The following is a 26,595-nucleotide window of genomic DNA, read 5'->3' on the forward strand; positions in this document are numbered from 1 at the left end:
TATAAGTGGATAAGACAGGATTAGAAGAAAGGAAATCTAGCAAAATAATATATCTTCAAATATAATGTATTGGAACACAAAAGTACTCAATCAACATGGTGGAGATGTGTGGATGTATTGTGATGGAAGGTGTGGTGTGTGTTTTTGTGTTTGGAAAAGCATGGCATTAAGTGAGTGAGTAAGGAAACTGTTGCATATCCCAGAACCAATGTGTATCTGTGAGCAGGGTTTGCGAGAGAGAGCTTTCAATGTTGTTCAGATGAGGGTTATACATCTTAAAATATTAATGTATTTATTGTCCTATCATGATGGAACGGTCCCCAACCCTATACCCCAGACACCCATACACTAAAGAGAAGTCCTTATCTGTTTTATGGGCTTACTGTAAATTGCCTATATGCAGCCAAAACAGAGAGAGGAATGTGGACAGAGACCTATTAGAGCAGCACAGGCCCCTCAAGATTCGGAGCATGCCTGGCAGGGTTGGTCCTATAAAGCCAGAGCACCCTGATGGGAGGGCATAATATACAAAGAAATTCTCAAAGCTGCTAATGAGAACCTTGACGACCTTGTACCTAGCCAGTGGGGATTCCGGTGGGGTATCCCCTCCCAGGTAGTGCCAGTGCTGGCAATACTTGCTGGAGTAACCCATGGGGAAGGGGTCACAGTCGGACAATCAGAGAGGGGGCATATTATTGTGACCCCTGTGGCACAAAATAATCAAAAGGTCTGACTCCACAGAAATGCTTGGGAAAGTGGTCACAACAGGGGACCAGTGTGTGTGTGTTTCAGGGAAAGGGGGTGTTTCTGATCTCTAGGACTTAGGATCTAGGACTTGACATTGGTCAATCAAATCACCCCATTTTTGCCAATTTTGCTCAATCTTGCATGCTTTCTCAAACAGCTGTAACTGTATATGCATTCTTAAATCAAGTCCTTTCTTGAGTTGACCGGAAAAAAACGGAAGGTTACTAGATTGAATCCATGAGCTGACAAGGTAAAAAAGCTGTCGTTCTACCCCTGAACAAGGCAGTTAGCCCACTGTTCTTAGGCAGTCATTGTTAATAAGAATTTGTTCTTAACTGACTTGCCTAGTTAAATAATAATCATATCTATTGTTTACAGGAAACTAATTTTACAATTTTAGATTAAGTTGTGTGGAAAAAGGACTGGGGGGGGGGTCCATATACTTCTCCCATGAGCAAAGGAACTCAAAAAGGGTGATGATATTAATTAACAGTAATTTTGATCCGGATGTGCAAATCGTCCAAACTGATCTGTAAGGTAGACGGATGATTTTAAATATGCTATTGGACCATTAACAGATTTATCTCATTAACCTTTACGGACCAAATAATGATCCACGTTTCTTTGAAAATATATAGAATAAATGATCAACCCTACAAGCAATACAATACTCTATTATTATGGGGGGAGATAATGATACTGTTTTAAATACCTCAATGGACTGTAAAGGAAATCACACTACAAACTATCACCCTCATGTTCTTAAGGAAATCATTAATGTCATGGATATATTGTAACTAGTGGATATATGGAGGCTTACATATCCTGACCTAGTGAGATATACATGGCGGAGGCTCAATCAAGCTAGTCGTCTTGACTACTATGTCATTCTCGTTGGCACCAATAGCTAAATAAGTGTTGATAGGGGGCAGAATTTGGTCGGACCATCAGATAAATTGGCATACACATTACACTTACTGAATTTCCACCTGTGATATTGGAGATTTAATCAAAGCCTATTGGATGATAACTTGTTTTTAACTAGGACAGAGGAATTTATAACTGAATTTTTCCGACATAACATAGGTACAGCAGATCCCCTTATTATATGGGACACTTTTAAATGTGCCTTTAGAGGCCATGCAATTCAGTACTCAGCTCTAAAACAAAAGCAATTTAGGTCAAAAGAGTCATATTAGCAAAGGAAATAGACGGTCTAACAGAACAGATAGATAGCAATAAAAACTGTACAATAGAGGCTCAGAATAAGTTAGAAGAAAAACAAAAATAAATGTATGAACTTATTCAAGAAATAGCACGTGTAATAATAAAGTAAACTGGATGGAATATGGGGAGAAATGCAGAAATAGCAAATATTTACTGAAACGTGTCACCCATGATTCACCAAATTATATTTTGAAAGAGGAAGCAAAATACTTCAAGCATATTTTTTAATTTCAGTCTCCTCCATCTCCTCTAACTTAGCTAATTGTCTGGATTTTTATTTATTAATAATGTAAAGTTAACAGCTGTACATAAAGACTCATGTGAAGGACAAATAACATAGGAGGAGATTCTTGATGCAATTAAAGCCTTTATTAAGTCCGGTAAAACTCCATGGCTGGATGGCATGCCAGTTGAGGTATACCAAACTTTTTTGATATACATACCGTTATTAGCATGTAAATGGTAGATTATCGGACAGTAAACAGATTTTTCACTTTTTACTGATCCAAGTGGTATATATAGAGATCCAGTCCATTAAAAAAATTGGAGGCCCTTTACATTTTAGTGTAATGATGCAAAAATTCTAGCAAAATGTATAGCACATAGAATTAAAGTAGTATTGTTGGATATTATTCATTCTAATCAGACAGATTTTTTACATGGAAGATACATTGACTGACCAGCTCAAATCGGTCTTACTGTAAGAAAATTTAAAAGTAGAGACTCAGAGCTACAAAACGATATATCATACACTACAGTTGAGGAACAATGGGAAAGTAATATTGCTTTGAAAGTTGATTAACTTGAAAAATCACTTTTGAGAAAATGGCCTTTGAATGTTTTGGGACTACGACTGGAGAGCCCTTCTGTGTCTACACCCATTCAGCATCATACACCCATTCAGCATCACACCCTCTTAAGCGTTAAATCAAATCAAATCAAATGTATTTATATAGCCCTTTGTACATCAGCTGATATCTCAAAGTGCTGTACAGAAACCCAGCCTAAAACCCCAAACAGCAAGCAATGCAGGTGTAGAAGCACGGTCGCTAGGAAAAACTCCCTAGAAAGGCCAAAACCTAGGAAGAAACCTAGAGAGGAACCAGGCTATGTGGGGTGGCCAGTCCTCTTCTGGCTGTGCCGGGTGGAGATTATAACTGAACATGGCCAAGATGTTCAAATGTTCATAAATGACCAGCATGGTCATATAATAATAAGGCAGAACAGTTGAAACTGGAGCAGCAGCACGGTCATATGGACTGGGGACAGCAAGGAGTCATTATGTCAGGTAGTCCTGGGGCATGGTCCTAGGGCTCAGGTCCTCCGAGAGAGAGAAACAGTTCTTTAACCAATTATGTGCACATTTCATTCCATCATGGAGACTGTGCACATTCTATGTGACAAATTTACCTGAATAGAATCAAAGTTAACCTTATCTGTTCCGTCTACAGTGTTATTGAAGAATCAAGTAAAACATTTTAGCAGGCATGACATAGGAAGGCGGTGGGCATTCTATAATATGGGAGGATCATTGTATAAATACATAATTATTGTATACATTACATACAGTATATACAGTAGACAGTGTGGGCATGTGGGCTGAGTAGACATTTATCAAAAAAAACAAAAAAATAAACACATAAAGCAAAATACGTGTACTTGAGATGCTATGCCTTTTTAGGGCTTTTAAAACCTGTTAGGGATGATGCGAATTTTCGCAGCTTTTTGTTAAAAATCGCGCAACATTTCAAAGTCCTGCTACTCATGCCAGGAATATAGTATATGCATATGATAAGTATGTGTGTATAGAAAACACTCTGAAGTCTCTAAAACTGGTTAAATCGTGTCTATGGCTATAACATAACGTGTTTAGGAGTAAAATTCTCTCGAAAAACTGTTCACCAAAAACACAAAAAAAATATCAATCCGCCAGTCAATGTATTGTCTAAGGCAACAGAAAATAAATGAGGATGCCCTGTAAACCCCTACAGCTTCCACACGATGTCGCCAGTACTGGCATTTCCAGTCAGCTTTATCCTTGGTTATATGACGTTTTGGCGCTTCCTGTTTTAGGCTCACCACAGGATGTTGTGAAATTGAAAACAATAGACGATGATTTCAAGACTTGCTGCTATCGAATACAGATCGCCCCGTGATCAATTTGATAGATTATTAACGTTTATTAATACCTAAAGTTGGTTTAGAAAAGTAGTTTGAAGTGATTTGTAAAAGTTTATAGGCAACTTTTGTAATTTTAAAAGTGACGTTGCGTCTTGTAAAATGGAATATTCCTGGATCAGACCGGTCTAAGGAAAACGACATTTTGGCTATACAATGACGGATTTAATCGGGAAAAAGACCCAATTGTGATGTTTATGGGATATATAGGAGTGCCAAGAAAGAAGCTCGTCAAAGGTAATGAATGTTTTATATTTTATTTCTGCGTTTTGGGTAGCGCCGGCTACCTCAAAATCTGTTGTTTTGTTGACGGTCTGGTATTCTGGGGGGTGCATGCTATCAGATAATAGCTTCTCATGCTTTCGCCGAAAAGCATTTTACAAATCTGACTTGGTGGCTAGATTCACAACGAGTGTAGCTTTAATTCAGTACCTTGCATGTGTATTTTAATGAAAGTTTGAGTTTTATCGAAAACTATAGGTGGCGCTCTTGAAATTTCCGCTGATTTGGTCCTGCCAGCGGAACCAAATCCCTAACAAGTTTTAAGCAACGACTCCTCTCTGTTTTAGTATGATATGTTGGATACAGGAATAAAGACAGACACCAATGTCAAGTTCAATAGCCTTGTTCAAGCATTGTACAAATCCCTACACGCGGAGTCCGGGGAACAGTCCGGCTAGTCGATTACCTATCAACTAGATTCCGTAACACTCTCCTAATGAGCCCCCCAAAATAACTGTGGATACATTGTACATACATTTGATTAAAGACTGCCACTTAAGTACTGTGGTTAGTTTGTATAGCCCTGAAATTAAATTATAGTAGAGTGGCTGGTGGGGGTCTACTTGGGGTGAGTGGGTCCTCCGAGAGACTGAAATGGGATGATTGGAGGCCCCACACACACCTCAGAGAAGTGTCTTATGTCCTCCCAGTCACCCCATCCCAATCCCCTGGACATAGCCCTTCTCCATTCTCACCAATAACCACCATTAAATTTAGTTGTAATAACAAACACAGAATAATAATGATTCAACATCCTTTTCTAATCTGGCCAGAAATCTTATTAATTTTAAAACAGGTTTACATTGTAATATTATTAAGTCCTTCTCTCTCTCTCCCAAACTAAATATATCTTTCTCCACCACCCCCTCCCAGTTTTCCTCCCTTTACCCCACCCAAGCAAAGCTTATCCCCCCTCCCATCTTTACTCACCCTTGCCCTTACAAACCAAACTTGTCCAAACCTTGCCCCCCCAACCAAGCTTATCACTTCCTTTCATCCTTGCCCTCCTTTACCCACCCAGACCAAGTTTATCTCAACCTCCATCTACCCCCTCCATTCTTCTCAGACACATTTACACCCCTCTATACATCGATTATTCATCCATTCTCATTCATTCACACACAACATACACCCTATTCCTCCGCACACCCATTCTCTCCCGCCCTCCTGTACATATACATATTCACGTTGTTCACAGACCCACACTTGCCAACATACACACACATCCATAGAACAATTATTCACAATTATTGACTTACATGCTATATTTCCTCTTATATTGTATTTTCAGTGACATGTATCTCATTGGCTAATTCTATTGTTACTTCCTGGAGAAGAACAATTGCATGGGTAATAGATTGTATTGGGGTGAGAGGGAAAGAATATTGTCTCAATTTACAATAAGCTGAGTTTGGGCATCACTGTATGTAGCCTAGTGTGCTTTTCTCTTTTTTTCTGCTTCTACCTCTCCTCAGGGAATTGAGCTTTCTTTCAATTGGAAAGGTTTTCTACAGCCTGTTCAGGGCTTCATCGGCGCTTGTGAACTCCATTCTCTGTGCTCTCATCCATACCCACAGTACTGCCGGGAATCAGAGTTGAGACTTGATTCCTTTTTTCCTCTGGTGAATCCGAATGCATTTCTTGCATTTTTTCCACAGTTTAGCAGACAGGTTCTGGACCAATCAAATGCACTTGCCATGGATTTTGATTTCCTTTCCCCCCTATGCCTTCAGAATGTTGACTTTGTACTGATAGTTCCACAGCTTAATTATTACCACATAAGGTTATGTAGAGTTCTTCTGTTTCAGATTCTCAACTAGTCTAAAGAAGGCCAATTGTATTGCTTCTTTAATCAGAACAACAATTTTCAGCTGTGCTAACATAATTGCAAAAGGGTTTTCTAATGATCAATTAGCCTTTTAAAATTATACATTTGGATTAGCTCACACAGGAGTGTGGAACACAGGAGTGAAGGTTGCTGAAAATGGGCCTCTGTACACCTATGTAGATATTCCATAAAATATCTGCCGTTTCCAGCTACAGTAGTCATTTACAACATTACAATGTCTACAATGTATTCCTGATCATTTTGATGTTATTTTAATGGACAAAAAATGTGCTTTTCTTCCAAATAAAAGGACATTTCTAAGTGACCCCAAACCTTTGAATGTTAGTGTACCTGCCAAGCTTCTCCGATATCAGCTTGAATACTTAGCTGGAAAGGTCTACTTTTTTTTCATCTTCCAGTAAAGACAATATTCTCATATTATTTTGTGTCATTCTGTTTTCTAACTGGTCAAGTTCATCTTCTAAAGTTTGCACATTTGTTTCCAGAGGCCAATTTAGTTGTCTTATTTCTCCACTTTTTTCTGTACTCTACTTTCCCTTCGAGCAAATCTACTTTTTTAACAATAGATTTTGACAGTTTGTTTTGGTGAGCATTGAGAGCATTGAGAGCATTTAGCAATGTTTTCCTGGATATCTTTCAGCTGTTCGTTGCTCTCATTTGCATCTCCAAGTAGTTTTTTCCTCTAAGGGAATCCATGTCTTGTTGGGTTCGAATCGCAGCATTGCTTTACCCACAGATTAGTACATAATACGTACATAATATATGTTTAAATGAACCTTTATTTAACTAGGCAAGTCAGTTATTAAGAACAAATTATTACTTACAGTGATGGCCTACCCCGGCCAAACCCGGATGACGCTGGGCCAATTGTGCTGCACCATATGGGACTCCCAATCACGGCCAGATGTGAAACAGCCTATAACTGACCACTCACTCTCTCCTGGTTGCTTGGGGATATATTGATCTATTGATTTTAAAGGATTAATTTCAACTATGTTGTCTGGCTGTTACATACAGTTGAAGTCAGAAGTTTACATACACTTAGGTTGGAGTCATTAAAACTAGTTTTTCAACCACTTCACTAATTTCTTGTTAACAAACTATCGTTTTGGCAAGTAAGTTATGACAACTACTTTTTGCATGACACAATACATTTTTCCAACAATTGTTTACATAAAGATGATTTGACTTATAATTCACTGTATCACAGTTCCAGTGAGTCAGACGTTTACATATACTATGTTGACTGTGCCTTTAAACAGCTTGAGAAATTCCAGAAAATTATGTCATGGCTTTAGAAGCTTCTGATAGGCTAATTTACATAATTTGAGGTAATTGGAGGTGTACCTGTGGATGTATTTCAAGGCCTACCTTCAAACTCAGTGCCTCTTTGTTTGACATAATGGGAAAATCAAAATAAATCAGCCAAGACCTCAGGAAAAAAAACTGACCTCCACAAGTCTGGTTCATCCTTGGGAGCAATTTCCAAACGCCTGAAGGTACCACGTTCAATCTGTACCAACAATAATACACAAGTATAAACATCATAGGACCACGCAGCCGTCATACTACTCAGGAAGGAGACACGTTGTGTCTCCTATAGATGAGCATACTTTGGTGCAAAAAGTGCAAATCAATCCCAGAACAATAGCAAGAGACCTTGTGAAGATGCTGGAGGAAACAGGTGCAAAAGTATCCACAGTAAAACGGATCCTATATCGACATAACTTGAAAGGCTGCTCAGCAAGGAAGAAGCCACTGCTCCAAAACCGCCATAAAAAAGCCAGACTACGGTTTGCAACTGCACATGGGGACAAAAAATGTTACTTTTGGAGAAATGTCCTCTGGTCTGATGAAACAAAAATAGAACTGTTTGGCCATAATGACCATCGTTATGTTTGTTACGACAGGGAATTTATACTAAGATTAAATGTCAGGAATTGTGAAAGACTGAGTTTAAATGTACTTTCTAAGGTGTATGTAAACTTCCGACTTCAATTTTATAATCACAGTTTTGATGGCACAAAACAGAGCTACTCCCTCCCCATGCATCCTATCGGTACACGCATGCTCCTCTGACCATTGTTGCATCCCATCAGGAAGTGTTCGATATTTATAACAGTCGACTCAATGTCCAACTTTTCTCGGAGCATGTAGACAGACTTTTTTCCCTTCTTCTTGCACTGTGTTATTTTTAACCCTATCTGAGTTGACATGTAACTTACTTTCAGTGGATCTTCACAAGGTGATTCTGAGTAGTTCTCACAGACAAATTTCCATTTACAAGTGTGAAAGAAAAGAGGCTTAAACATTGCTGGTTGCATACAGGAAGTTTGCACTTTAGGTCATCCTGGGACCTTCCCTTAGTCTCTTAAAACTTCATATAAAAACTGTTATTTAGCATTTTATTGATATCATTCCATAAAATATCATGTTACACCTTCCAAGTAAAATCAGTGTATCACTGTGATGTGTATAGAAAACTATTTTGATGATTGAATGAAATCCTAACCAGGTAAAATGATTTATGATTTCCTCTGGTTTGGCACCAACAACAAAACACATTTATCCCGTCTTGATTCCTGTATTTATTTGATCATGTCTCTGACACTTTGTGGTATCATGTTGTTGTGTTGCGCCCTCATTTCTAACTACCTTAATCCCTGACTCTTTCTCGTAGCACAAAGGCAGAGAGAAGACATTTCAAATTATAATGAAAGGAAGAACAATAACAGCCAGTTCTGGCCCACAGGAAACAGCGTCTTCTGAAAGGAGAGGGGGTTATGGAGACCGGGCTGTTTGGGTTGGATCAGAACAGTGATGTAGCGTAAGAGGGAGGAGGAGGATATTAGTGGTTGTCAGGCCACAGCATTGACAGATTATTTTATGCTTTGTATAAGTGAGATTCACTTTTTGCAAAGAAAGAGGAGTTACACAAACATGGGTTCATTGGAATGCCATAGTGTCTGACTCATTGGCAGTCATTGGCTTTACATATACTAAATGGGGATTCCCTTATCAAATACTTGAGGACTACACGTAGCTGGTTAAGGCCCAGCAAACTGCTGCAGGACGCAAGGGACAGAATTCCGTCTTTTAGTTAAATAACATACATCCACTCAAAAAGCCACCCTCTAGATAACACATTCATTATTTTTGCATCCATATTTCCTCGTACTGTAAATGTGTTATTTTAGGCTCGGGCAAAACAAACTTACATCACATCAAAATTAGCATAAAAAGAAAACAATACATAGCCATATATTTAGACATATCCTAAATATATGGCTCTGAAACAATAGATCACAATAGAAGAAGTAGTTCATCTAAAAGCCATCACCATGGCGCCCAGCCCCAGTATGCCTGCAGCCTCTGACCTGAGATAATACAGCCTTGTTCTGGTGATACAAATATGAAATTCAATTCATCCTGAATGATAGCGTCATAAACTCAGTGATTCTTCATTTAAATGCACCGTGGCTGTTTCCTACATGACACCATGTTCCCTATAAAGTGTACTACTTTTGACCACAGAGCCCTATGGGCTCTGGTTAAAAGTAGTGCACTGTATAAGGAAGAGGGTGTCAGTTGGGACACAGCCTGTGTTAGGTAACAAGGTAACATTTTTGTTGAGGCTATTGAGGACTGATAAGGTCCTTACTTCATTTGGAAATATAGAATTTCCATCATTTGTAGACAGAAAACTTCTCCAAATATAATTTGTTAAGCTATACTTTTTTTAAACAATGTGAGTAGTATTGGTATGTATACTTATGCAAAAAAGGCCTAAGGAGTGAGGAGAAGAAGAAACCTTCAACCCCTATAGGTCACAGGTGCTGACAATGAACAGTGGCCAATGATCCTGAAATACAAGGCAATTTGCCAAGTGCAGCTGGAGTAATGAGAATACACTCCTAACACCTTCCTAATATTGAGTTGCACCCTCCCTTTTGCCCCTAGGAACAGCCTCAATTCATCGTGGCATGGACTCTACAAGGTGTCAAAAGTGTTCCACAGGGATGAAGGCCTATATTGACTCCAATGCTTCCCACGGTTGTGTCAAGTTGGATGGCCTTTGGGTGATGGACCATTCTTGATACACACGTAAAACTGTTGAGCGTGAAAAACCCAGCAGATTTGCAATTTTCTACTCAAACCGGTGTGCCTGGCACCTACTACCATACCCTGTTCAAAGGCACTTAAATATGTTGTCTTGCCTATTCACCCTCTGAAAGGAACTTATACACAATCCATGTCTCAATTGTCTCAAGGCTTAAAATCTTCTTCTTCTTTAACCAGTCTCCTTCCCTTCATCTGTACCGATTGAGGTGACTTTAACAAGTGACATCAATAAAGGATCATAGCTTTCATCTGGATTCACTTGACTATGTCATGGAAAGAGCAGGTGTTCTTAATCTTTTGTAAACTCAGTGTAGAATCGTAATGTTGCTAGAGAGAGATTTACAAGGTAGAGGGGCAGAGTGCCGGTGGAGGCTGGCTATTGGTATAGTGAACATGTCAGGGTGTTTGCACATTAACCTGTGCAAATAGGGGTTACAGATTCACTTCCCAGGGCCTGGGTCTGTCTGCGGTTAGCCAGAGCCTGACAGAGCTCTGTAGCAACCCAGCTCCATTAGGGATTCAGCACCATACATGCAGACATCTCTTTATTCAGCAGCTCTGGTCTGGACAGATACTGTATACTGTGAGAAATAAAGGAGGACAGTTAGAGAGATCTCAAGAGATAGATGGAGTTGAACAGAACCAGGGGGGAAAGGAACAGGTATAGGATCGATCTTATTGTGGCAGCAAATGAATCCTTTAGCAACAGGATTTGAATGTTTAGTCCATAATGTTGCTTGATTGGTGGTTAGGCTAGTAGCTGGCCAATATTAGGCTACATGAAAAGTGCAATACTGTTAATACAACTGTGTGTTAGTGTGGGGTTTTCAGTGAATTTATGTAAATCACGAAGCTTATCTGCGTTTCCTGCGGTACAGGAAAATGTTCAGCAACAAAATGAAGATCCTACATATGTAGCAGAATTACAGAATTGCTCTGGTGCTTTGCCCCCCCACATGTTCTATTGTGACACAGGACACTGGGTATGAGGAAATACTGACACTTCATTCCCCTAGTACAGTATGTTAAACAGGCAATTTGACCTGAAAGATCCAGGCAGCCACTAAGCCACCAAGGCTGGCTTATTTTTTGTAGATAGAAAGTCCTCAAGGGGAAAGAGATACACATGTGGATTTTAAAACATCTCACAATGTTCAGTACTGGGAAAAGAGGGGGGGGGGGCAGGAAAAGTCAACAGGCTTTAGGCCTCTGTCCCACTCAGATAAGCTTATAAAGTGTATAAAGATATGCAGAGCGTCGCCTCAGTGTTACAACAAGGATGCTATTCCCTGAGGGTGCCGGGTGACACTGTGATCTAGCACGGCACCAGGGAGGGAAGGAACATCAATGTCGCTCTCATATATAATGCAGCATGTGCTGTAATAGCTTGTGTAACCCCTCTTTAAGAACCTCTCAGTGTAATGGCAGCTGAATGAGAAATGAGAGCAAGGTGTTGTATAGACACATTTGACAAAGAGTATATTCCCGTCAGATGAAAGTTTTGAAGTTTATTAGAAGTATATATAAAACAAGAGGTAGCCTAGTAACATGATTTCTTTCTAACAATTATCCGGTCCTGGCTTTGTGGTGTATCCCAGCCTTCATATTCTTCTTCAATTTCTGAGACATTGATCTTTGTGCCTTTTTGTCTAATATCAAACCTTACTGCAGGTAATTCAGAATGTCACTCATTGCACACTGAAAGGTTGCAATTGCAGCATCTCTGCTATCTCTTTATTACATTATGATTTGGGCTTCTCAAGTTTTAATAAATAGGATTCTGTGTTATGTTAAGGGAAAGGTTCATGTATTTCTTGACCTACACTAGTTGTAACACCATGTAGTTTTCAGCAAATTACTGTACATTTTCTTTTAATACTTCCCTACGGTGTTTCTCTATTGATGACGCATTAGATGGTACATACACTCAGAGTCAGTGTCATAGGACAATTTCACAAAAACACAAGAACACCCCAGGGTTTTGATTATGATTACTGTTGATCAGATCAGACACTGATGTACATTTTCCATTGGCATCATAACCATAAACATCATATTTTTTATTTATTTTTATTTTACCTTTATTTAACTAGGCAAGTCAGTTAAGAACAAATTCTTATTTTCAATGTCGGCCTAGGAACAGTGGGTTAACTGCCTGTTCAGGGGCAGAACGACAGATTTGTACCTTGTCAGCTCGGGGGTTTGAACTTGCAACCTTCCAAATCAATCAAATCAAATCATATTGTATTTGTCACACACATGGTTAGCAGATGTTAATGCGAGTGTAGTGAAATGCTTGTGCTTCTAGTTCCGACAATGCAGTAATAACCAACAAGTAATCTAGGTAACAATTCCAAAACTACTACCTTATAGACACAAGTGTAAGGGGATAAAGAATATGTACATAAAGATATATAAATGAGTGATGGTACAGAGCGGCATAGGCAAGATACAGTAGATGGTATTGAGTGCAGTATATACATATGAGATGAGCATTTAAACAAAGTGGCATAGTTAAAGTGGCTAGTGATACATGTAATACATAAGGATGCAGTAGATGATATAGAGTACAGTATATACGTATACATATGAGATGAATAATGTAGGGCATGTAAACATTATATTAGGTAGCATTGTTTAAAGTGTCTAGTGATATATTTTACATCATTTCCCATCAATTCCCATTATTAAAGTGGCTTGAGTTGAGTCAGTGTGTTGGCCAATTAGTGGTGGCTGTTTAACAGTCTGATGGCCTTGAGATAGAAGCTGTTTTTCAGTCTCTCGGTCCCAGCTTTGATGCACCTGTACTGACCTCGCCTTCTGGATGATAGCGGGTTGAACAGACAGTGGCTCGGGTGGTTGTTGTCCTTGATGATCTTTATGGCCTTCCTGTGACATCGGGTGGTGTAGGTGTCCTGGAGGGCAGGTTGTTTGCCCCTGGTGATGCGTTGTGCAGACCTCACTACCCTCTGGAGAGCCTTACGGTTGTGGGCGGAGCAGTTGCCGTACCAGGCGGTGATACAGCCCGACAGGATGCTCTCGATTGTGCATCTGTAGAAGTTTGTGAGTGCTTTTGGTGACAAGCCGAATTTCTTCAGCCTCCTGAGGTTGAAGAGGCGCTGCTGCGCCTTCTTCACGATGCTGTCTGTGTGGGTGGACCAATTCAGTTTGTCTGTGATGTGTACGCAGAGGAACTTAAAACTTACTACCCTCTCCACTACTGTTCCATCGATGTGGATAGGTGGGTGTTCCCTCTGCTGTTTCCAGTTACTAGTCCAACGCTCTAACCACTAGGCTACACACATAAACAAATGTTTGCATATATTTAACAACATACAACAGTTGTACCAACCTACAACAGAACAATGGTGTTACTTGTGTAATTTCACCATTACTACACAGGTATAAAATAACTGTAATAGAATTAAATATATTTTTTGTTACATACGGTATATATTTGTACATTTTTATTTAGACAGTTGGAAACAGATGGGGAAGACAGTCAAGTTGGAGAACAGTAGGAAAGGTGGACACAGCGATTGAACCCCGTTCTGCAGTGTGACTGACCAGCAACGTTACGGCTAGCCCACAGGCTCAGCACAGAATTCTATTTTTCAAACGTCCAGACATGCTATTTATTCCACTTGAGCTTTTGTCATACATGCTCCTTGTCCTGACATTTCAATCAAGCCCCAGGCGTCCTGGTACCTGTTCTCTGTGAGACTGAAAAGTGCTATTGGCCGTCAACGGACAGGAGTTATTTCATGGTCTAGCTTGATTGTAATGTTATGTTCAAGGTGAAAGTAGATGGTCGGGACACAGGGGAGGCTCAGTACATTTGTTATTGGAATGGCTGCTTAAAATGCATGACAAGATTTGTGTTTTCATTATTGCCTGTGCTGATACTCTGCTTTTGTTCCTCTGTGATCTGTGATGAGGAGTGGAGCATTTGTCTCCAGTGAAAGTGAAGCACTCTACTGTCGACTCTCGTGAGTCATCCCTCTTCACTGCCTTCAATGCAACTTTATAAGAAAAGTTCTCTTTTTAGACCTCTCTCTCTACATCGTTAAGACAAAACCTGAAATCTTTGCATAATTGGAGTATGCATATTTCAACTCTTCTCTTGTATCATCTCCAGCCTGAGCCATAAAAAGAAAGCTTTGGATGAAAGGGATATTCAGCTTATGGCTCTGAAAGAAAATACGTATCTGACTAAAATCTAGGCTTTTCAACTCTTTTTAAAACACACTTTGAAGCATGCTTTTGGGTGCACGGTGAAATTAAAATGACTTTCTTTTGGTGAATTATTTGCCTGCTCAGGTCACTTATTGATTTTTGTGTAGTGCTTGACAATGGCGTCCCAAAGCTGTCGGTGCTTACTGAGTGTCCTGTCAGAGTGTGTTGTCAGAGGGTGTACCCAAATGTGTATTATTTTAAAGTACAGTTTGTATATTTGATATTGTTTCTGGCAGCCAGTTTTATAGGGTTCATGATCATAAACTTTGAGCAGAATTGCTTTATGCCTCAGTGTTTTTTTGTATCATTCCAGCTAGCAGGGGGTTGAACTGGGAGAACCAATTCACATTCAATTTCCAGAGAAAATGACCACTTCCAGGAAAACTGACACTATTGTTTTCTGGTCATCTACCTTAGAAGGTTCTCTACTCACTTTCACACTACTAGTCATTACAAGATATAGCCTAAAATAGCAATATGCCATAGTAGTGCCAAAATAATTTCCTTACTTGTCAACGTGCTCCCAGCTCCCACAGTGCCTCCTCACTTCCACCCGTTCAGCAGTAGGCAGCCCGGAGGCCGTAGGATTGTGAGTTGCCATGCTGTCAGTTCTCATTACGGTCAAGTCAGGAGGATGACCATTAAGTGCATCCAGGGCGGAAATGCGTGATAAAACACCTTGCTCTTGAAGAGTAAATTGAGATAGTCAATGGTGTTGCCCCGAGCCGTTGATCCTCATCCTCCTCTTTGTCGCTTCTAATTGAGAGGCATCCTAATTGAGGCCTGACAACAGGCCTTGATGAAACCCAATTGTCACCCAAACGATGTGGGCCCACTGCAAATGTAGAGACCTAAATACCTGAGGAAAACGTCCTATGACTCTGTAGTCTCTCTATACAACTTCAATACATTTAGCCCATATGATGCCTGAGCTGGAGAGCAGGGCAATGAGGGCATCAAATCAAATCAAAGTGTATTGTCACGTACACAGATTTTCAGATGTTATCGCGGGTGCAGTGAAATGCTTATGTTTCAACAGTAAAAAAGTAAAAAATAAATTAAGAAACATCAGAACATGCAATATATAGCATATGGTGTGTATAGAGAATATTGGCAGTATATGAATAGAAAAGGTGTGTACAGAGTAGTTATGTAGGATGATCCATGACTAGAATACAGTATGTACATATAAAGTAGTATGTTTTTTACTCACAGTATGCATATTTGTGCAAATAAACTAAACTAAACTTGGTGTATCTCAGTTGCTGTGGCATAGAGGAGCAAGACCATTATGCAAGTCCCATGTGTGTGGCTGAGAGTGAGTCAGAGAGCCATTCAGGGCCTTTATTGAATATGTCAATTTGACTATAGAACTGCATGTAACACGTTTCACTTTAATCAAAGGGACCCTGTACTAGTTAATGGATATGAAAATAATTTTGTCCATTTGATTTATTTCTCATCTTTCTGGTTCTCATTCATTTGGTGGATTCGCTGGTTAGATGGCTTGGGTTTTTCACATGAGGACATTTCCTACTATCTACGGGGGGGGGGGTAAAAATGTACCTGTCCCAAGGGCAAAGTCATATATGATCATATAGCAGCTGAACCTAATATGTTACAGTATATCACAAAGTATATTTAAGCAATAAGGCACGAGGGGGTGTGGTATATGGCCAATATACCACGACTAAGAGCTGTTCATATGCACAACGCAGCGCGGAGTGCCTGGATACAGCCCTCAGCCGTGGAATATTGGCCATATACCACAAACCCCCGAGGTGCCTTATTGCTATTATAAACTGGTTACCAATGTAATTAGAGCAGTAAAAATAAATGTTTTGTGATACCCGTGGTATAGGGTCTGATATACCATGGCTGTCAGCCAATCAGCATTCAGGGCTCGAACCACCCAGTTTATAATTGAACATATCTCCCAACTCTCAAATACCTGGAGTGACTTACACACCGTCTCGTCTTCAATTTTATAATGACTGTTTCAGTTCAGCACACATGCTCCAAGTCAGTTGTATGTTCTCACCCTGAGGGTGCAGTGCTCATAAGTAACCTTTAAAGATTAGCAGTAATGACATGAACTGCAAACCTCATGCCTGTGGTTGGTTTCAAATATGCAGTCTAGGGGAATTGCCCTGTTTTGTGATAAAAAACAAGAGAATAATATGAAAGGTTGACTTCCCTTTTCAGTTTAAAAAAATAAGCAGATTTTCAATCTGATATATTCTTTTGAATAAGGCTTTAAGTATTCAGACTCCGCAGGCTTCTTGGCATGCTGTGTTTGACTTCCTAAAGATACATCTGAGAGACACAACCTTATACACAGTTCAATTTGTGTCCTCTAAAAAATGAATTGTTCTCCCATGAACAGAGAGCATGTGTCATTTAGTGTAAGTCTCACTTTTATTCTGCTGATTGAGCTTTGATAAAATACTTCATCGTTTTAGAAAAGCCCTCTGTCTAGTCTGTCTAACAGAGATGGTAAAATGTCATCGCAGATAATCACTTTCTGACCAGGGGCTTTTCTAGTTGGGAAGCAGTCCCTCAATGTGATTCATTCTGCGGTTTGTTCCTGTGAGAGGATTACAGTAGAAGGAAAAATCACTAAAGCCATGGCTCTATTGAATCCCTGTATCAACATGTTCTATGTGCTCAATATTTCGACATCCCTATCCTGTGGGAAAGATCAAATATTTGGTATTGTGTGCAGAAATATATCTAGGGGTTCTGAACATCGCAGAAGCATCCAGTTCTTTTCCACAGCCAATTATTCTTTCACAATAGATCAAAGACTATTTTCAATTTTTGGAACAGAGGCAAACCCCAACACCCTACTCAACCACCCACCACAGTTTTTCACTGTTATCTCTTCCCTGTAGATCCTATCGGAAGTCTGCCGGTAAGCACGGTGGTGTCAGGAGAGCCCTATCTCTAGGTACGAGGCTCTAACACCGTGGTGGTTCACCATGAGCCCTGTACGAGGCTGGCTGCTGGGCCAGGTTCTACTCCTCCTGGGGACCCAGGCTGCTCTATCCCAGTCCGGCGAGGAGGGGAAGCTGGTCCGGACCATCAGGGTCAGACGACAGGCACCTTCAGATGGCCCCACCAGCCAATCTAACAACCAGACCATCAAGGAGCAGCCAATGGTCTTCAACCATGTGTACAACATCAACGTGCCCCTAGAGTCTCTGTGCTCAGTGGATCTGGACTCAGCAGTGCCTCTACCTAGCCAGGCCACCAGAGGGGCTGTGTCCAGTGGGAGTGGGGAGGATGCCACAGAGTTCACAGAGCAGACAGTGGACGCAGACAGCCAGGTCACCTTCACCCACCGCATCAACATCCCCAAACAGGCCTGCGCCTGTCCTACAGCCAACATCGTGCAGCAGCTGGCCATCCGCATCGAGATGCTGGAGAGAGAGGTGTTGCTGCTGAGAGCCCAGTGCAGCTCTGGCAACTGTGGCTGTGGGGAGAGTTCAGCCATGGGTAAGTGCGGAATAATAGTACAGTTTGACAGTATTATTAGAGCTACTGTACCCTGGTCATAGGCTAATTTGAGGCCAATGTGGAATGTCGGGGTTTCATTTCATTCAGTTACTGAGCGTCTTGGTTTGAGTAGATAGCACCAGGATATGAAAGCCTGGCGATTCATAGGTTTATTTTAGACTGTTATTTTGTTTAAAAAAGTAAACAATAAATGTACACTGTTACAACAGATGATGTTGACATTAGGAAGCCATACGGTATCTTTAGTGATGTTGTTTTATGTCCTCCTTTCTTCCACTAGGTCACCTGGACTTTATTCCCCAGTGCAGTGGTCATGGCAGCTTCAAAATGGACCTGTGTGGCTGTGTGTGTGAGGACGGCTGGACGGGCAAGAACTGCTCTGAGCCGCGCTGCCCAGACAACTGCTCCGGACAGGGAGTGTGTATGGAGGGTGAGTGTGTGTGTGACCGTGACTTCGGGGGGGACAACTGCTCAGAGCCCCGCTGCCCGGCGGACTGCTCCGGTCGAGGGCTGTGCATGGATGGGGAGTGTATCTGTGAGGAGAACTTCACTGGAGAGGACTGTACACTGGGTCGCTGCCTCAATGACTGTTCTGACCAGGGCCTGTGCACCAACGGAACCTGCCAGTGTCGCCCGGGATACGTAGGAGAAGACTGCTCCTTGGCCTACTGCGCCAACAACTGTAGTCAGAAGGGCATTTGTAAAGAAGGCTTCTGTGTCTGCCAAGATGGCTTCGCTGGAGAAGACTGCTCTGCAGGTGAGAGAAAAAGGAAACCGTAGGAAAACATACAGTAGCTCCTCTGAGAGAGGTATTCATTTACTTACATACTTTTTGCTATTGTAGTTTCCAAGAGTGGATATATATGGGTGGATATTTGGTTATTTGAGACAAGCCTCATTCACATAAACTATAAGCACTCGGTTACGCTGCGCCGGATGTCATTCACTTGAATGGTGATGGTCCTCAATGGAGTGGAATCGCAATGACCCCTTGCGGGGGGTCAAGGCTCCGTTGTGAGACGGATGCCGCATACATCATTTTTTCTAACTCTGCGTCTTCTTCAGTCCGGCCAGAGTAAGAGCAACTTGAAAAATAATAAAGTACTATTTTAATAATGGCTGATGAGCCAATTACTTTATGACTGTTGCCTCCCATTTTAGTTCATTTTAATGGTAATGACGTTTGTTTTGAGTATAATTATTTGGTGGAGGTCACTAGCTACAGTATAGCCTAGCTCAGGGTTCTCCAACCCCGTTCCTGGAGAGCTACCGTCCTGGTTTTCACTCCAACCCTAATCTAGCAAACCTGATTCTAATAATTAGCTGGTTGATAAGTGGAATCAGGTTAGTAACAACTGGGGTTGCAGTGGAAATCTACAGGACAGTAGCTTTCAAGGAATTAGATGGGAGAGCCCTGTCCTAGCTTTAGCTGCACTGTAAGATAGCTTGCCTTGCTAGAAGGTTATAGAAACAAGTTGAGGAGAAAGTAACTAAATAAAACAATATGTTTCTCCTGTTGTCACGCCCTGTTTATTTCTCTATTTGGTTAGGTTCTTGTTTTCTGTTTCTTTGTTGGCCGGGTATGGTTCCCAATCAGAGGCAGCTGTCTATCGTTGTCTCTGATTGGGAATCATACTTAGGCAGCCTGTTTTCCACTTGAGTTCGTGGGATCTTGTTTTTGCACCGTTACTAGGTAGCCTGCAGAACGTTACGTTTGGGTATTCTTTTGTTGTTTTGTTGGTGTTCATCAAAAAATAAAGAAAGATGTACACTTTCCATGCTGCGCTTTGGTCTCATTCCGACGACGGACGTACCGGTCCCACGCATCAGGCCTCCAGTGCGCATCCACAGTCCAGAGCTTCCGGCGACAGTTTCCAGTCCAGAGCTTCCGGCGACGTTTCACATTCCGGAACCTCCAACAATGTTTCACAGTCCGGAACCTCCTGAGACGGTCCACGGTCCGGAACCTCCTGAGACGGTCCACGGCCCGAAGCCTCCAGTGATGATCCATGGCACGAAGCCTGCAGTGATGATCCATGGCCCAGAGCCTGGAGTGATGGTCCATGGCCCGGAGCCTCCAGTGATGATCCATGGCCCGAAGCCTCCAGTGATGATCCATGGCACAAAGCCTCCAGCCCAGAGTCTCCAGCGACGATCCATTTGGTTAGGTAAGGGTGTGATTTGGGTGGGCATTCTAGTTTTCTATTTCTTTGTTGGCCGAGTATGGTTCCCAATCAGAGGCAGCTGTCTATCGTTGTCTCTGATTGGGAATCATACTTAGGCAGCCTGTTTTCCACCTGAGTTTGCGGGATCTTGTGGGATCTTGTGGGATCTTGTTTTTGCACAGTTACTAGGTAGCCTGCAGAACGTTACGTTTGTGTATTCTTTTGTTGCTTTGTTGGTGTTCATCAAAAAATAAAGAAAGATGTACACTTTCCACGCTGCGCTTTGGTCTCATTCCGACAACGAACGTAACACCTGTCTTGAATAAGAAGGTCATATTTTGCCATCTTCCAAAATCTCTGACGAGAGACTCTCCTCCACATTGTCTTGCGTTGTGGAACCCTATGCTCTCAATCCAGTAGGGGAGAATGTAGGAAGATAAGATATTTTGTCACAATGTAAATGGGGCATAAGGCTCTGCATCCCATCATATCTAGAGATAGTGAATTTTCACAGAGGTTATGGTAAGCAGTCTTTTTTTAAAGAAAAGTTTATTTAACAAGTCAGTTACAAACAAATTCTTATTTACAATGATGGCCTAACGCAGCCGACGCTGGGCCAATTGTGCGCCACCCTATGGACCTCGCAATCACAGACAGATGTGATACAGTTTAGATTTGAACCAGGGCCTCTGGCGACATCTTTTGCACTGAGATGCAGTGCCTTAGACCACTGCGCCACTCAGATCCCATTGGGTCTTTGGGGATATGTAAGCTTTTATTTTCTGGAAAATACTTCCAAGAACGGAATATTTCCAAATAATAGAAATGCTCTCCATGCAATAGCAGTTGAATCCACAGCGCTTGACCAAAAACAGGACTCCTGGAGTCAAACCCCTCATGCAAATACCCTGTGCTTCTAACAGTAGCTATACAATTGGTGACGGCTCGCCGGTGTAACAGCATTCATTTGTCAAAAGTCACATTCACTGGTGAAGATGTGTCACATTAACCTATGCTGAGACAATATCTGAATCAAGCTAGCTTGGGTTCACAGCTAGTTCTCAGTAAGGCTTCTGATCCCCCCCCCCCCATTGCTGTAGACAGCTGTCATCTCACACGGGAAAGGAAAAAAATAACAAATCATATTACCTATCTACTACCTCGCTCCCTCTCATTTTCAGCAGGACCTGCCGAAGCCAAAATTGCTTATTTCTTTGCAATTAGATTTAAGTAGCAGAGGCACGTTTGGGGGAGGTAGCAGAATACAAAAATAGGCCATTCAATTACCAGGGCCTATTCAGGGCTCATAGGGTGGCAGGCATTGTATGTGTTTCATATTAGCAAAGTAGAAAAATCAGGATATGCTTTTGTGGCCCCGTTTTCTCCTGCTATGAGAATAATGAGACTATGGAATTGAAACAAATCAGCAGCATTCACATGATGAGTTTACCATTCAAAGTGCTATTCATCATTACTCCACCACTTTTGCAAATGATCCTATTGGAAAATAATTATGCGTGACTAAAAGGTTTTCAAAATAGTTTTTACCCCCCCCCCAAAAAAAATTGTTTGAAGTTTATGCCAGAGAAATGCAGTTCTCACTAGTAGTCCGGTTGTATGTTAGCCTGTCCATCCTGTCACCTGTTGTTAACAGAGTTGTTCACTGACTGACAGCCACTTTCAGCCAGAGAGAACATATCAATGACCTTGACATCCAGAATACCAACAATATTGAATTAAACATATTTTTTGACAACCTTGACTTCATACAATAGCTCAGCTGCATTAAATGACAATAGATTTTTATTTTTTTATATACACTCTTCATGACATCTGCATTTTGTATCACACTTTTCAATTATTACTCAACTTAACTGAGTGATGGTGGAGAGTATGAATGTGTAATCAATAGCTCAATCCAGCAAATATAGAAGTAGCTTTGCTTACCCTCCTCCAGAGCCATATGACATCACTGTGTCCTCATTAATGCTTTCACTCCAAAAAGTATATCTAACTCAACATTAGCTTCAATGTTATGGATCATTTTTAGGATAACCACATTTTTGTTGTTTATACAACTCTGTTTATTAGTGCTGTTTATTACCTTGCATAATGTTAGCCTAATACAATGACCTATGACCTATTTATAATCCCATCTCTGGTAAACAGTCCCTAAAGATTAAACTCCAATCACGCTTCTATAAGTACTCACATTATCAGTCTAAACCCAATGCAACAATATGAGATGAGTTGAGGGAGTTCACCCCTTCTACTAATTGTGTTTTGTCCTAATGTACAATATTGGAGGGCCAACCGCTGCCCCGTAAACAGAAGATCAGTCAAGCAGCGAAGGCTGTATCCTGTGAGCAATAACAAGTTAAGTGGATGGAAACAAAAAACAGCGATGTGATGTGGTCCTCAGCTGTGCTGTGGGGCCTTGGCCTCATCATGCCAGCATCCTGACCCTCATGACCCCAGTGTAACACAGTGCAGCGGTGCAGTGGTTCACTCCCCTCCTCTCTCTGTTGATCCAGGATGGATCATCCATCCCAATGAAAGTCTGATTAATGAGAGGCAGACATAGCACTGGAGGGAGGGCCTGTCCTGGCTCAAATAATGCATCCTAAATGGCACCCTATTCCCTTTATAGTGCACTTGTTTTGACCATGGTCCACAGTAGTGCACTATTAAGAGAATAGGGTGCCTATTGGGATGTACCCAAAGCCCTTCAGCAGGACCGCTGTTCTAAGCATCTAGACACTGCTTCACGTGGGCACTCTCTCGTGGGTGTCCTTCATTCTGTTGGAAGGCTTAGTTACAGTGCTCACTCCCTATAACCCATATCAATCACTTTACCACTGGTTCACTTTTTTGTGTCTTACTTAAGACTGAATCTGGTCCATGCGATTAATCTTCCTAAGTGAATGCCGCAGGAGTTTTCCTCACTCCAGGGTCAGTCTTGAGGAGGAGGCAGGCTCGGTTCCATCTGTCGTGTTCGTGTGGAAGTAACTCAAACGCTTCCTCGAGTCCCTCAACGGCTCCCCTAGGAGGGCTTAATGCTCCACCACCACCACTACCACTGAGCCCAATCTACAGAGTAAAGTCCCACACCACTAGCTGCCTTCAGGACAAGATCTGTTACTCACTCTCTCTGATTGAGCTATAAACGTATCCACTCTTGTTGATACAGGGCTTCATTTGCATTCTACACTCAAACCCTCTCAGGTTTATGGCCTGGCTCTGTCTCCGTTGCCCACAAGAACATCAAAGCCTTCCACAAATCCAAACTCATATGCAAGCTTAGTTGTGGTGGTGGCCCCACTGGTGTATTGTAAGTTAAAATGAACACTGTTTGTTTTCTCTGCATGTTGAGTGATGTTATTCCAACACGAAATTGGAAGTCAAGTGCAAATCAGAATCTGTTGTTTTTGTAGGTGGGTCAAGTGGGACTGAACAATAATGAATAAGATCACCTGCTGCATGTAATGTAATGCATGTTCCTGCAAGGTTGCAAGGTTTTGATTTCACGCTATGCAAATTACATCTCACCCACAGTGGCTCCGGCTCTGAACCTGCGCATGCGGGGAGTGACGGAGCATACCATTGACCTGGAGTGGGAGGGGTCAGTGTTGATGACAGACTACCTGGTCACCTACGTGGCCACCAGCCCAGGTGTGGTCCAGCTGGAGATCAGGATCCCTGGGAACACCACCACCTGCAGTATCCCAGACCTGGAGCCTGGCATCGAGTACAACATCAACGTCTACGCTGTGCTCAACAACGTCATCAGTGCCCCTACCAACATTCAGGTGTCAACCTGTGAGTACAACAGGCAGCCATTTTGTATAATTATATTCAGGCCTCATCATGCCAAGTGGACCTCTGCTTAAAGGGGGAATCTGGTGATTTATAATTGGCATTCTTCAAGAATCAAAGGGTAGGCCTGTATATAAATAATAACACATGATCTAAATGTATGTACCAAATGCAAATTAGTCCTTTATGTCCTCCACAATGTATTCATTTTCTGCTTAGTTTTCCTGGATACTGTGAAATATCCATGCACTTAAAGTCCACCTTCAAACAAAGCAACCATATCATACATTATCCTAGGTATACATCTTGTCCTCACTTAAAATGTTTAAACGTTTTTGACAACAACAATACAAAAACTCCCATATACGTTCACAGCCACATCTTGAGTGAAATCTTGTTGGAAGGAGGACAGACATTTTTGCCTTCAGGATGTGACTAGACTCCTGCCACCTGCTGGGTATAAATGTCAGATGGGCAAATTGCTGCAGTCTCTTAGTTTCCATTCAATGCTTCTCAGACATATGCAAAACTCTCACTCCGGCCCAGAATAGAAAGTGCTTTTTAAAACAGTAAACATTCAATTATCTGTCATGGAATGATTGGGCCTTCGCTAAAAATTACAATTCCCATCGGCAGGCAGCACTCCTAGTTCTGATATGATCCCACATTTTGAGTATGTTCATGCAATTCTGCTCAAGCTTTTTTCTCCCTATAATACAATATATTTGCAAAGCTTTACATAGTTAGTTCTTTGGATATCTATTTTAGTCCTTCTGATTAAGACTGATCTAGTGTATTTGGAAATGTTGTTTTCATGATGATGTGTTTATAGATCAAAGCTTACCCAATGAGGAAAATGTTTACATAGGGGCTATGCTAACTACCACAGTATTCAACAGTTTGTTTAAAAGCAATGGATGTGCACCTGCTGCCTGGCCTGCCCTCCACTATGAAAGACACATGGTTTAATCACAGGGTGGGTGGGGTATTCTTCCCCCTGCACCTATTCCCAGAGAGGAATTGTCTCTGCCTTTGTAAAGAGGGTGATTTATTGAGCCTACAGAAGATGGATGCCTATAATACATCTCTCCTTGCCTCCTAGATCTCTCAAATCCAGACGGTTTACTCTTCAAATTCATCACAGAGACGTCAGTGGAGGTGCAGTGGCAACCTTTCTACTACTCCTTTGATGGCTGGGAAATAAGCTTCATTCCCAAGGTAAGGTTTCACAGGCAGAGAGGACAGATGTGGATGAATATTCATCTTTAGCCACATACTGTAAATAAAGCATTTGAACGAATGCAGAGTAAATAGTACAGGGTAGATATGATTTGTTACTTTGTACCTACAATCGCCGGAATCCCCTATCATGCAAATAATCTGTTTCTGTCTACGGATTTGGGTAAACATATTTCAGGGTTTGGAACCAGTTCAGGTAACAAAACCTGAAAAGACGAATCAAAACCAGGAACCAAAGTGATCTATACTGTTCCGGAACAGAACCGTTATTTTCAAATCATCTGAACTTTTTTACATTTTACATTCCAAGCATTTTACCCCCACAAAAAACCCTACAGTGCAAAGTCCTCACTCTGTCACTCAGAAATGTATTCCAGTGTGTGTGCGTGTACCCAGATAGCAATGAAGAATCGGCCCAGAAGCGGCCTTCTTCCGGGTGGCAGGAAATTATTGAATCGGCCCGGAATCGGGTGTCGGACTCGGCCGTAATCAAAATGAATGACTGCCCAGAATAGGCCCAAGTATATCGGGCCGATTCTGTCTACCGGAATTCAGCCAACTTTGACTGCATCTTACCAGAATCCCAGAATATACAAAATTACTGGTTAGAGCCAGTTTGCTCTGTTCTGTGAAGGGAGTAGTACACAGTGTTGTACGAGATCTTCCGTTTCTTGGCAATTTCTCGGATGGAATAGCCTTCATTTCTCAGAACAAGAATAGACTGATGAGTTTCGGAGGAAAGGTCTTTGTTTTCTAGCCATTTTGAACCTGTAATCAAATCCACAAATACTGATGCTCCAGATACTCAACTAGTCTAAAGAATGCCAGTTTTATTGCTTCTTTAATCAGGACAACAGTTTTCAGCTGTACTAACCTAATTGCAAAAGGGTTTTCTAATGATCAATTAGCCTTATAAAACTTGAATTAGCTAACCCAACATGCCATTGGAACATAGGAGCAATGGTTGCTGATAATGGGCCTCTGTACAGTAGATATTCCATAAAGAAATCTGCCGTTTCCAGCTACAATAGTCATTTACAACATTAACAATGTCTACACTGTCTGTCTGATCAATTTGATGTTATTTTAATGGCCAACAAATGTGCTTTTCTTTCAAAAACAAGGACATTTCTAATTGACCCCAAACTTTTGAAAGGTAGTGTACATATGCAGCTTCCCCATGGAGATGAAAACATTCAGTCACTCTGGCTTCAA

General features: G+C 41.4%; 1 protein-coding gene across 4 annotated transcripts in view; it reads left to right on the forward strand.

Moving 5' to 3' along the window:
- Positions 1–26,595, forward strand: part of tnr (tenascin R (restrictin, janusin)) — a 144,598-nt gene that overhangs the window by 68,475 nt on the left and 49,528 nt on the right. For all 4 annotated transcript variants that reach the window (XM_035788072.2, XM_035788075.2, XM_035788074.2 and 1 more), the window contains 4 exons: positions 17,536–18,139; positions 18,441–18,917; positions 23,881–24,144; positions 25,244–25,359. In XM_035788072.2, coding sequence (XP_035643965.1) covers positions 17,623–18,139; positions 18,441–18,917; positions 23,881–24,144; positions 25,244–25,359 — 1,374 coding nt within the window. In that variant the 5' untranslated portion in view covers positions 17,536–17,622. The remainder of the gene's footprint in view (positions 1–17,535; positions 18,140–18,440; positions 18,918–23,880; positions 24,145–25,243; positions 25,360–26,595) is intronic.

Source organism: Oncorhynchus keta, chromosome 15 (assembly GCF_023373465.1).
Source record: "Oncorhynchus keta strain PuntledgeMale-10-30-2019 chromosome 15, Oket_V2, whole genome shotgun sequence".
NCBI lineage: Eukaryota > Metazoa > Chordata > Actinopteri > Salmoniformes > Salmonidae > Oncorhynchus > Oncorhynchus keta.